At 31.2% G+C, this 14,474-nt stretch overlaps 1 protein-coding gene across 1 annotated transcript in view; it reads right to left on the reverse strand.

The window, feature by feature from the left end:
* Window positions 1-6,051: 6,051 nt before the first annotated feature.
* LOC113383686 (TELO2-interacting protein 1 homolog) overlaps window positions 6,052-14,474 on the reverse strand; it is a 16,988-nt gene continuing 8,565 nt past the window's right edge. The window contains exons 3-5 of the mRNA XM_026621935.1: window positions 9,152-9,355; window positions 6,160-8,762; window positions 6,052-6,094 (exon numbers count right to left, since the gene is read on the reverse strand). Coding sequence (XP_026477720.1) covers window positions 6,199-8,762; window positions 9,152-9,355 — 2,768 coding nt within the window. The 3' untranslated portion in view covers window positions 6,052-6,094; window positions 6,160-6,198. The remainder of the gene's footprint in view (window positions 6,095-6,159; window positions 8,763-9,151; window positions 9,356-14,474) is intronic.

The following is a 14,474-nucleotide window of genomic DNA, read 5'->3' on the forward strand; positions in this document are numbered from 1 at the left end:
TTGCAGGGTTCTAGTCAGATGTTAGACGCAAAGTGACAAAATGTGAAAACCATTTAAGCTGAATTCCACAGATTACGTTACATTAATTAAAAGAAAAATTAAAACCAACAAAAGAAAAATTAGAAAAATGCTGGAGTTTTTTAAACTTTTAATTAAACTACAAAATGTGTAACATTAAAGTTAAAAATCGAAAAATATAAAAAATTAAATGAAATAGTGGTCTTGTGAGAATAAACCTTATACTTTTGATGAGTTTACTTAAAAGAGAATTTATGTCAGAAATAGGGTTTTATACAACAAAAAAAAAAAAAAAAAGTAACAGTTCAGATGCAGATTTATTTTTTTGCATTAAGTCGCATATCAACAAAACCTTTGCACAGTTTAAATAGAACATGATAGATTAAATTCATCGAACTGGAGTAGAAAATTCAGATAAATATATAAGATAATTAGATATTGGAAATACTGCTATATTTATCACAAATTTATGCAAAAATTTATTAACAACTATACAACTATTTATTAAAGCAACTAATATAATAAAATCATTTGATAAAGCCTAATATATAAGTTTATATACTATTTTATAAAAAAACATTAATCCCAAATTTTACTATTTTATACCAGGATTATATAGAGAATATCATAAACACATTTCCAGGAGGTGCATCTGCTAAACAATTCAATCACTTTGCTCAAGTAGTTAATGCAAGTAAGATTTGTATAATAATATACTTACTATGTAATTTTTATTATTTTATTTTATCATATATAATTTCAGAAAGATTTCGTAAATTCGATTATGGCGTCAACAAAAATCTTAATAAGTATGGAACTGTAACGCCCCCAGATTACTACTGGCAAAATATCACTGTGAAAAGTTATGTATATTACGGACAAAATGATATATTAACAGTGCCAGAGGTATAATATCTTAAATTTTATTAATATTACAATTTTGTACATTTTTAATATGAGATAAATAATGCATATGTATTCATTAACCACGTGAGCGATCTTTTGAGGATTTTTGGACCCACCCTCCCTCTTGGTTGTACATGTTGATATTCAAAATTACTCCCTTCCCCCAACAAACATCACATGTATTTTTAGTTACGTGATGAAAGTGTAAAATTTTTTATTTTTTTTTGAAAATATTTGAATTAAAAAAAATCGGTTAAAAAATAAATACAAGTGATATATTACTATACCCTTCCCTCCTCCGCATCATATTTCGTTATTTTTTGTCAAACCACCCCCTCCCCCTAAAAACCTCACGTGATTAATGGACGCCCAACTGATTTTTTATATTATTTTCTTACATTACAACAGAAAATAAAGATGTTAATACAAATTACATGCAGACAAAATTATTTAAGGATTATTTTATACATATTTATATTGATGAAATGAATTAGTAAACTTTGTATTGAATCAAAATGACCTTATCAACCTTTATGATAGAAAAAATATTTATGTCAATGTATTTTTATTTGCAGGATGTTAAAGGAACGGCCGGCAATCTTATAAATTTGATAGAAATTTATAAAGTTCCTGACTCAAAATTTACACATACAGACTTTCTTGGCGAGAAATGCCGAAAGACTCATTTATACCAAAATAATTCAAGATCTGCAATCGAATCAGTAAAGCACCGATTGAAACAAATAAAAATTGTAATGTATTTCTTGTAAATATAAAATGATTCACAAATAAAATGACAAATATAAAAAGCTTATGGATTTTAATCAAATATTCAAAATTCAAAAATAATATGCTTTATGAAAAAGATATTCTTGACTATAGAATATTGACCATTACGTTTACTTTAAGCATTAAAATTAATAAATAAAAAATGCAGTATAACATAATATAATTTACACTGAGTATTAGCTGACTGATAATTTTTCAAATTCAGATTCTTAGTAATTGCATTAAATTCTATTATTATATTTCTTCTAGTTTCTTTTATATGTACTTACTATTTTTTTTCTACAAAAATGATTTCAAAATACTTTCAAAATCATTCGAAAGCTACAAATAGAGTATAGAATTGCACGGGAAAATATTTACATTGTTAAGAAAATTGAAACTAGTTCAAGGAGGCATTTAGCCATAAGGCAAGTTGCATGAACTTCCCGAAATGTGTAAGAATTAATTTAATCAATCGAAATTGAAATTTAAATATTTATATAAAATTTTCAACCGTTTATTTTAAAAATAAAGTTATCGCTTTCAATTAAATCTAAACATTGCGATTTCAAATTAAATTAACTGTAATTATATTAATTATGTTGCACAGACGTGCTTGTATACCCTAAATTTGCAGCTTATTATTTTAAATTTTAATGAATTGATAATAGACTCGAAGAAAATTGACTCATCACATCACAAATGCAACTTTCGACATAAATTTTGACTATAGTATTTTTTTCAAATTTTGATGATTTTTCAAAATTAAACTACTTGCCATAGAAACGTAAAATGTTAGTATGTCGACCATGACCATGATATCTATCAACATAAAAAGTTTCATAAAAATTGGCAATTTTTTTTTGAACAGTTTATTACAAGGAAACGGCCTGGTAGATTTTTACCTAAAACTAATCAGTTCTCAACAAATATCTTTCGAACAGCTTTTGATTTTTTAATAGATTCAGGATTGTGAGCTGAAAAGTGGACGAAAAAATTTACAGTTTTCTGCCAATTACAAAAAAAAAAACGGCTCGGCCGATCGTCGCACAAAACTGAAAAACGATGTTCCTCGACAATATAAATCAAATGGCTTTTAAATTTGAAATCAGTTCAGGCGTTTTGGAGAAAACGTCGAAACGCCAAAAAAAACGCGACTAATTTTTTAAAACTTTGACAAATTTACAAAGTAAAACCCCTTGTCGTCGGGTCGTAATATTTTAGTATGATCTAGAAGACCATGATGTCTATCGTCAAAAAAAAATCATACTAGTGGTGAATGGCATCGTGCCTTAAGGCAAATTGCTGGAACTTCCCGTGCCGTAACGTGAACGAAAAAATGCGGACATACAGGACACACACATACATGCATAAATACATCCATTTTTTCTGAGATATGCAATGCTAATGAAAATACAAACCAAACTTGGTAAAAGAGGCATTATGTGTAAACAATCGACATAATAAATAATAAAGTAAGTTTAAGCTACTTTTAAAATTACAGTAATGTAATTCAATATCAATTATTTAAAAGTGTTTGCAATTTTATTTTTGTTCGCTACGATATAGGCAAAAGTCATGAATTTCTTTTCAAGGTCTTAGTCAAATCGTTCGCATATTCTATGTAAAGCTTGGAGAATCTATATTAACTTTCAAGAGCTTACGAGTGACTTATAGAGCCCTTCCGAAGTACTCTCGCATGTGATTTACATAAACATTCAGTGCATTATCAGAACCTATACATTTCGACAAATATAGTGTCGGTAAGATTTCGAAGCCAAATAGGATTCTATTCTTCTTCTGGACAATATTCGATTTTTTGTCAAGTTATCAATATTTGTCGTAATCAAAGCTAGGTTATACTTATTGCACATTATGAAAAACACAAATTCGATGTTTAATAATTGAAACAAGCATTGAACATTATTCATTGTCAGCTCGAGCAGTCTTGTTTTATGTTTTCATTACTGAAAATAAGTAATAATAAGTTTTTGTAGTATTCTTGTAGAAAAATAAAACATTAAACAATTTTTTAAACAATAAGGCTAATTATAAACTTGGTATAACGACAGAGTACTTGGTCTTAATGAACATATATTAAACCATTAAAGTCCTACGGAAACTGGTTCATTTATAAAAATTGTTTATTTGTGATAAATTGCTTTTAGAAAATATTAGAAGTTAACGAGTTCGTTCCTTTTCAATTATGTGTAATAAATTCACTCGCAATATTTTTAAGCACTCATAAACTAATTTAGTTTTTATTGATTAAGTCGATTATTTACACATATAGGGAAGCTCATGTAACTTGCCTCAATGCAAAATACCAACAGTTTATAATAAATTCACAAAATAACGTTATTGCCAAAAAACATTTATCCGTCATGTATTGCGCTTAAAATTTAAAAATAAATATAATCATATCAATCATCTTCCTTGCATTACATTGCATTATAACAATTGCAAATATTACAATTCGATTATATATTCCAAACTAATGTATGGCAATAAAAATTTGACATTTTTTAGAACCAAATAGGTTCATCAGTTTCAAAACCATCTAGTTTTTTAGCAAATGTGTTTGAATTATTTTCGATATGCAACGTTCAGATTTTATTTTTAACTCTGACTAAAGTTCTAATATACTAAATAAATAATTTCAACTTTGCAATTCAGTTTATATAATTCTTATAAATATTAGACAGTGTTTCAATATTTAAAATATTTTATTTGAAAACATGTAATATTCCTCGAACATTTCGTTACACTACGGGAAGTTCCAGCAATTTGCCTTGAGGCACGATGCCATACACCTCACTAGTATAGTTTTTCGCTGGCGATACAGTTTCATTCTTTGAACAGTTGTAGTATCTGTCTTGTGTATAAACATAATTTTCATTTTAATAACCTCAAAAATATATAGTAACCACGAATAATGAAAAGTACTTCAATAAACTTACGTGTCTTAAACGGCACAGATTTTTCATTTGCTTTATTTGCACAATAATTATTTACGGGGGACGGGATAAAATATTCTTCCGATCTAGAAATTTGTTATTAACTTAAATTTGTACTAATATTTGACCTTAAAATGTAATGACATTAAACACCGATAAATGAACAATATGCTTCACGATTTCGGTGACGTACGCACGTATAAAGTCACGCATACAAAGAAGCCTCGCACAAATACGACGCACGTATAAAGTCACGCATACCAAAAAGCCTCGCATAAATACGACCAATCACAATCGAACCCGTATAGAGATATCGTCAAAAGCGAATGACGAATCATTGGCACTTGACCTTGCCGTAACTCATTTCCGTTGCATTTGTACGGATTTACACCCATGTCGCGCCTAAAGAAGTTTTACTTCAAAAATAAAAAATAAAAATCTTTTGGTTTATGTTTATATAGGTTGAAATTTGGTTATGGTTAAATATTTAATAGAGACAATTTTAAGAAGGTTTTTTGCTTCATGTTATTTAATTATTTATTAAATCAGGCCAATTATAAAAAATTAATAATTATTGTAAATGATAATAAATATTGAATATAAAAAACTTACCTTATCACGAAGCATATCTCGAACCCTTGTGGCTTGACTTCTGGTCCTATGAAGTTCAATCTGAAGTTCCATACATCGCTCCTGCCAAGCTTCAGGTGAATTTTGCTCTAAGCCTACTCTGAGCAATGGTGATCGTGGACTTTCAGGTCCTGATCTACTGTGCCTCGAATTTTCATCCATTTTCATGAATATCTTGTGCACATAAGCTTCAGCGCTTAATTCAAACACAAATTTTCACCGCATTGATCAACGCCAATAAATTAATTCAATCAATCATAATTCGAGTTTTATTTTCCTTTATTTATAATATTAGTTTGTTTCAAAATTATTGAGTCATTTTTAAATTCCTTTGGAATTAATAGCTATAAATTATCAACAGCATTGCAAGGTTGATAACAATAATTTTATGTCATTGTTATGTTTATTTTCATGAGGTATATTTCTTTGTGATATCATTCATGATTAATTATATATAAATATTATTACGTCATTGTTCAAGACAAGTCTAAGCACATAATAATATACAAACATTTTACATTTAAACTAGATATTATATTATATAATAAATAAACTCTAGCAATATTTTATCAAAAATAACTTAATTTTCGAGTATTAAAAAAACTATTAAAAGTACTAGTCTTTAGCATGAGCAATTTGAGTAGTTCTAATTTGATTAAATACAGTAAGATTTACCACAAAATACTCGTAGATATAAAAATATTTTAAAAAAAGAATTTTTTAAAGCATCGAGAATATTTATTCAAGACGTGTATCATTAAATGTTATATTATCTGGAATTTATTTAGGTGCCTCGGTATAATAATTCCGGAAACCTAGAAACAAAAAAAGTGAGTATTAAATATTTGTATTTATAATTCAATATTAAAAATTAACCTACGTTGCGCTATGTGAATCCCAAGGAGACTGAATATAAAGTTCACCAGCTTTCGTAAATTGTTCTTTCTATTTCTAATACACTGGTACTAAAGTTTTGCAAATGAAAACTTTCCAAATCACAAGACAAAGTTTGCAAAGGCCAAATTGTAGCCAAAAAATGTGCTACATCAGCAGGATTATCTTTTGCCATCCTGATAAATGCATTTTTGGCAGCTTCTCGTAACTCCGAAATCGCGTTCTCATGAAGATATCTATATATAGCCGCCATAACTTTGAACCTAGTCTTTTCTCCAAACTGGAGGTTATAACATAATTCTCCCAAACCTGAAAGTATCTCAAGTTGCAATTTGAATAATTGAGTATGCCTATATGCTTCAGAACATTCTGCTTTTGATTTAGTTTCCTGAGCATTTGATAACAGAAAATTCAATGCGTTAGCCAAAACACTGCCGATTGCTCGTTGCCTCAAGAAATCTTTCCCAAAGGAGGCTAGCGCACATGCTACAGAAAACGACTTTCTTAAAACGCTTAATTCGGCATCAGTCCTTCCTCTCATTCGCGATGCTACTGGGTTCCAAATTTCGTGAAGGGCTGGTAATAAGGTGTCTTCGTGCACTGACAAAAGCGGCAATGCGGCATGAACTATATCTAATGATAATAATCTATGATAATTATTTTCTGACGATACAAATGGAATGCTTCGTTTTAAAATTGTGGATACCAAAGTAACGTGATCTGGTGGTAAGTTTTTTTCAGCATCTTCTTCCATACATGCATCTGAAGTAAGTTCATACGCTTCAGATTCGTTAATATCTTCAATATTTATCATATTTTCATCGTGTTCTGTTTGAATAGCCTGTTGCAGCTCTTTAATAGAATGCAATAGATTACTAGTACTGCATGGCTCTACTTTTTTAGATGCCACAGAATAAGTGCTATGGACAAAAGCTAATTGTTTTACAAATGCCTTGTACACCTTCAGTAAACTAATGATAACATCTTTTTGCTTAAAATCCAACTCCTCCAACTTTGTTAAAACATCGGCAAAGGACCTCAAATGCGTCGGATTCTTGCAATTTTCTATCACTATCACCAAAGCATCTAGAACTCCAGTATTAGGAGCATTATAATGTATTATGTGATTGAGTTTAACAGATATGCTATTTATTAAGTAATCTGCATTAACCTCTATAAGCTCAGAAAAACTACCAACTTTCGAAAATGTTTGCAAATCTTTAGCAGCGGAAAAAGCGGAATTTCGAATACATTGTCTGCGATGGCCGCATCTTTCAATAATTAGATACAGATATTTCAAAAAAAAATGTCTGAAGTCCTCTCCCATTACAATGGCCATAGATCCTACGGCTTCACACTGCAAAGCTATAAGCAATGTATTATATTTTACTTCATGTAAATTTTTACAGAACTCAGAAAAAAGTTGATCTTTGTTTTCATCGTCATTTGTGATGGACATGTCGGTATACCGGATTTCCAAGCTTCCTTCATATAACCCTGGGGTACGATCTGAGTAATACCAGCTGTTGTAGTCAAGCCCATGTGATTTATCAACTTTAATATCGGTTGGTAAATACCATATGTTATAATATTGCCAATAATTGAGCATGCTATTGCAAATTTCTAAAAACTGTCTACCCGATTTTTTTAGAATAAATTTTGATAAAATTATTGATTCTAAAGTATTAACCATGTGCTCGATGCGAGTAAATAAAATGTCAATTAAATATGTCCCGCTGCAAGAACCTAAATAAGAACATAATAGTTCAATTTTTTCAAGGATTTCTTTATCATTATCACAGATGTGGCAAAATGGGGGCAACTTTTTAATAGATAAATGATTTACGTTGTCTGACAAAAGCACTAATTCTGACGTACTTTCATCTAAAGAAACGGCAGCTATGTCTATTTGAATAACAACTGTCAGCACATCTAATAAACGCTCTTGCGTTTGAAGAGTAAAAATTTCCTCAGCTAATTTACCTAAACAACTTGAAACTCCGATAAGAAAGTCTAATGAGGACATAAGGGCGCGTTCGTCAATCGTATTGATTAGATTTGGTATGTCAGAGATCCGTTTATGTAAAACACCTTCAATAACTCGCACGACAGTTTTAGCACCTCTTTCTTTTATGATGCTCTGTAAAATTGATTCGCTGACTTGCGCAATTTTCTGGTTTTCATCTCTGGATAAACTAAATAATATTACCAATAAATCAGAGTTGCAAATCCCACAATTATTCCAAGCATATTTTAGTATGAGTTCGCAGCATGATACAAGCATCAACCTAACCTCGGGGTGTTCATGAGTAATTATCGGAGTCAAATGCGGAAATAGTTTAGCAATTTTAGAAGAAGCTTCTTGCATCCATTTTGTTGAACGTTTTGACTCATTAAGATACTCTATGAGATCTGATTTTCCAGCTTTTGACCAGTCTTTTGCCGATTTTTCTCCAGGAACTTGCACGGGATTTACAAGCTTTAGAAAATCATTTGCTGTTAGCACCTCATTTTCAGTTTTTTTCTCATCTTCCATTACTATAGCAATCGCACGACCCCAATTTGCAATGCTATCACTGTTACCCGATGCTGCTTTTTAATGTTTTGCAAAGCTATTTCTTGACAAGCTGATACTAAGCCTGGCAAAAAAAACATTAATACTTCCGCTATTCTAGATCTAAACTCTTGTTGCGCTTCGGTAGCAATTAGATCCCAATCATCAATATTGCAAATTGATGAAATGAATTTCAAAGCCAAATATTTTATTTCAGCAGAAGCATGTTTTCTTGCCAATTGGGAAGCTGCATAAATTGATTTTCCCAAAAATGGGGCATTCATCTTAATAAACATACATTGCTTTATATCTAATGGACATTTTGTAGTTATTACTAACAAGCAATCTAAAGCAGAAACAAAAAGTTCTTCGGAAGTTAGTTTTATATCTGAAGAAATTACACCTGACAATACATTAAAAAAACCTCCCTGTTGAAGAGCTCCTCCTGGTGTTTTATCCAATAACACTTTTGCTACTTTAATTAATTCTATTTTCCGATCCGAGTTGTTTGCGAGCTTTAAAGATTTGCAAATTTCCATCAAGATATGAGGCTTGACTAAAAGTAGAGTGTCTTCATCTATGTTTCTGATGACATCACATAAATCGTTTGCAATTGAGGAATCATTTCCTATCGTAAATTTAATAGTCAAGAGATGCAAATGTTTCAAATCCTCACTGATGTCAACTTCCATGTTAAAATATTATTGAAAATTTTCCTATGGAAATGCGAAACTTTATATTTAAATGTCTAGTCTCCTCTGAATTCACACAAACGTCATTAAATTAAGTTGGGTTAGTAGAAACGTACCTCAAAAGCACTCATAAAACGACAAATGTGCAACAACAAAGTCTTCACTATCACTTTACTACACTCACTATTAACAAATCGAACTTGCAATGAATGTTTTGAATTTTGAAACATTCATGAACTTTGAAATACACTTTGGCGAAGCGTAGTATCGGATCTGAAATTAAACAAACGCAATTAATATGAAAAATAATTACATATTAATAAACTATAATATATAATATAATAATTTTTTTATTAATGAGCTGTATTTTTAAAGGTTGAAAAGGAACTCAAATTCTATAATTGAAATAAAGAATTTCAAATATCGTTTACTCTATCCTTAAATCCTTTCATGTCATACCAAAATATTTTGTGAATTTTTGAATTTAGGGGTTGTGTAAAGGTTGTAAATTATTCAAAGGTTTGAACGGTTTTACTATAAGGTAAATGTGTTTAAAAACACTTTACAATTTCACACATGCAATATTCAAACAATTTACAATATCACCATTCCTGCAATGTTAATTTTTCATTAACCCCCAAATGATTTACCTTTTGAAAATAAGCTTCATTCCAAATTTCATGCAAATCGACTCACAGTAAGAAAAACAGTTAGACCCTTTTTTGTATCTTTTTGACTGTACTTTATAGACAATTTGGTATTCAACACATTAATTGCGCAACTTCAATCAAACGGCAAATCGCAATAGAAAGAAGACAAAGGAAAATCTGGCAAACCACCCGATCACCGGTAGATAAATCTAATTTTAACAGAGCCTGCAAAGAGTTGAAATTCATGCTCCGGAACTTTAACAACCAAGTTTTTGAAGAAAAATTAAAACACTTAACTTCTACCAAAGATACTAACTACTCGCTTTGAAAAACTAGTCGCTCAAACGGTACCAATTAAAAAAGCCAACACTCCTGGGCTGAGTTGATGAGGACAAGGTCAACTACTTTGCCGACTATTTTGAAGAAGTTTTTCAATGTCCGCCCCAAAATTGCAGTTCTCACGAAGAAGAATTTATTCAGCATGGGTTTCGTAACATGCCTTCAGTACCACAAGTTCCGTCAATCCGCTTCTCCCTATCAGAAGTCAAAAAAAATAACAAATTCAAAATCAGGTAAACCACCAGGATAAGACAAGACCTTAATGCAAATGCTGAAACACCTTTCACCAAAGTCTATAAGGTTTCGATATGTAGACTTCAAATTTTTTCTCAAGCTTGGAAAAGAGCTAGGATTATCTTGATTCCAAAACTTGGCAAGGATCCATCCTATACAACATCATACAGACCAATAAGTCTTTTACCCATCCTTTCCAAAATACTCGAAAGATTGCTGCTTAAAAGAATTCTTGTCACATTGAACAATAATAATACAATTCCTTGTCATCAGTTCGGTTTTAGAAAGATGCATTCAACGATGAACAACCCACAGATGAGTGCATAAGATTAACGAAACTCTACAAGAAAGAAATATTGCTCAGCTTTATTCTTAGACACCACACAAGCATTTGATAAAGTTTGGCAAACAGGACTTCTATATAAGATATAAAAATACTTTACCCAATGACCTATTTCTATGGATAAATCATATCAAACCGAAGTTTCTGCATAAACATTCTCAGCATGAACTCGCCTATTAAAATAATAAAATCAGGCGTTTCCCAGGCAGTGTTCTTGACCCAATTTTGTTTTTAATTTTTACAGCTGACATTCTCACTTCACCTGACAGACATAGCTTCATTTGCTGCATGAAATTCCACAACTGCTTCAGAGCAACTTCAACGTCCTTAACATAACATCAATAAAAACGGTACAAACTGTGGAGGCTAGAGATCAATGGCCAAAAATCATCCCACATCACTTTTACACTCAAACACAATACATGTCCACCTGTAACTGTGAATAAAATAGAAGTCCCTCAGGTCGAACACGTAAGTATCTGGACATGCACCGAAACCGCAAACTGGATTGGAAATTCACATAAAAAAGAAAAGCAACAGCTTGAGAAAAAGTTAAGTGAACTATATTGGTTAATGGGTGGGAGATCCCATCTTTCTGTACACAACAACTACTGGTTTACAAGTTGTACTTAAGCCCGTTTTGGACATATGGCATAGCACTTTGGGCAGCACATATAAAGTAATGCTAACATCGTTCAAAGGTTTCAGAGCAAAGTTCTTAGGTTCGCTCTAGGCGCCCCAGAATATACTTCCACCTGACTGAACATGATGAAAAGATTCGCTGTTAATCACAAAGACAGACTCGAAGAATACCCAAACGAGTTGGCCAACAAACTGCTATCCACAAACACGGCACGAAGACTCAAAAGGAAAATATTTAGTGATTTAATTAGCTTATAATTACTCGTTAATATACATTTCTTCTTATAAAGGAAAATTCAACTGTGTATTTTTCACTATTTAAATATCAATGTCATTTTTTATATATAATTGCCAAAAGATTTACTTTATGTCTATGTAGGACAGTTGTAAATATATTGTTGAATAAAAAAAAAATAAAAAACACATTAAATAATCGAATATTGAGCTTTCCTTGGATAATTTTCAATTAATAAGTATAGGACGCGGTGGACAGAAGTGTGTGTCAGGATTTTTGCTAATACGTCATAATAATTTTTTGTTGGCGTCTGGTTTAGCCAGTAATCAGCAGATGTTGTTTTATTTGAGCGCGACGTATCATAGGCTTTATCACGTTTTTGTTTTTTTTTTTAAACGAATTGTTGTCCAATCTTGTGATTTTTTGTTAATTTTATTTTTGTTATGTCGAGCGGGAGTTACGGCAACGTTGTTTTGGTTGACGGTAGGTACGTAACGTCTACACTAATTTCTAAGTCTTTACGCAATATTTAGAAATTATTTGTAAACTGTTTAAATTGCACGATGTTTTAGAACTTGTTGAATGAAGACATATATCCAGTTCTAATATTTATTATATATCATTAAATATGTTCAAATATTTATTGATTTTTATATTGTTTTTAAAATTTGACTGAAAATAGTTGTTACTGAGCTTTTGTTAATTAAATTTTTCATTTTCAAACAAATATTTTTTATATTCTGTGTTGCGAATTTTCCTAGTTCGAATAGGCCGAGCGAAAATATACTAGAGTATAAAAACAAAAGAAAACTAATATAATGGCAATAAATACAAAAAATCGCATGGTCTCATTGGGTAATTTGCGTTTTAGTCTGGTAAACTGGTTTACGGGGTAAATTTTGCTGATTAACTAACTAACTCATTGGCCAGCTATGAACGTCGATTCTGTTTTTGTAATTGGAAGCAGCAAATGCAGTTTGTTCACTATTGGTGAGCATCTTGATGACTTGATGTGTGATACATGTTGATGTATAACATGGAGCGTTAATGATTTGTCTCAGGATTTTGTATTGAGCGTGTTGAATGATGTTCAACTTGATATTTTTGGCAGTGTCCCAAGTTGAAGCCCCTACGCACACGGGCTTAATTAGAGTTTCTTTTATTAGCAGATTATTGTTGGCCGAAAGTTCTGATTTCCTATTGAGAAGCAAATCGTATATTTTGAAAATTTGATCTATTACATCGCTAAAAAGTCCCGAGGCTGACACACAGGTGGCTCTACTAACAAAAGCATATGATTTTTAGGACGTACCAACCTTTAAATGAAACCTGTCAAATTTTCATGACAATCCGACGATTAGATTGCAAGTTACAGAGGTTCAAGAGAAGCTAGTTTTGAGTTTTTCAAAACCGCTGATTCAAAGCAATTTCGTGTGTTGATTTGTCATTGCTTTTTGATGGGTAAAATCTATCACAGCCAAATTATCGCTTTATAAGTGATTCGCTGATTTTAATCGAGACAACACGGACACTGACTATGCAGAACCAAAACGTTTTGGAAAATCGAAAAGCAAATTGTCTGAGATAGCTGACACTAATATCCATAATGATTCCGCTATCAATTTCGCGAATATTAGGAAAAATCTTGGTGCTAAATAGGTTCTTTGCATAGATTTATTGCCAATCAATAATTTGAACATCAAAATCGGGAACGCGGCATTATTTGAAAAGAAAAAGTGCTGCTTCATCAAGACAACGCACAAAAGTTATAAATCCGTGAAAACAGTGGCAAAAACATGACTTGGAGGGGTACGAATTGCTTCCCTACTTATTATAGTTCTTAGATTTGTTTCCCAGTGATCAAATCCTATTCTCAGATCTCACAAGGATGCTGCTCGCTGTAAAATTTTTTGCCGAATGAAGAGATTTTCACCAAATTTGGTGGCAAAGTACAAACCATACTTACTTAGGTACTACAAAAATGATTTCAAAATGTTCGAAGTTCACTATAATCGGTACATTATCCTCAAAGAAAACTATGCTGAATAAGAAAAAGAAGAAAAAAAGAAAAAGAATTCAAAGAAATGTGTTTTTCAGTAGTTATCCTCGAGACTTTTCAGCCGCCAAAACACAAATCGTTCTTCGGTTATTGAAGATCAAAATTATTAATTCGCAGTGATTAATAAAATTGGAGCAAGAACACTTTCTTGCGGCATACCTGAACATATTTCAATGGCGTTTGACTCGGTGTCCGCGACCCTAAAGAATTGTCTATTCCGTAAATAAGATTTTATCAGATAATATAACGTCATCTTTTTATTTTTACATCCAACATCTTTTATTTTATACAGTAAGCCTGTGTTTAAACCTTGTCAAACGCAATGTATAAGACCTAAGAAAAACGCTCAACTATAGATGTTTTCTGGCTATTCAATCAAAAGTATCTTTGAGAAAATATAAAGAAAATATGAGTGAAGAATTTTACATACGTAGAATAAATGTAGTACCAAAATCAATTTAATTTTTACAACAATATATATAATTCAGCATTGATTTAATTGAGTTTGATGGTTAACAATAGTCAACAAATTAAAGAATAATTGGGTATGATT

This window comes from Ctenocephalides felis, unplaced genomic scaffold, assembly GCF_003426905.1.
Source record: "Ctenocephalides felis isolate EL2017-DRISC unplaced genomic scaffold, ASM342690v1 CF-g0.4_SCAFFOLD_03570, whole genome shotgun sequence".
Classification (NCBI taxonomy): Eukaryota; Metazoa; Arthropoda; class Insecta; order Siphonaptera; family Pulicidae; genus Ctenocephalides; species Ctenocephalides felis.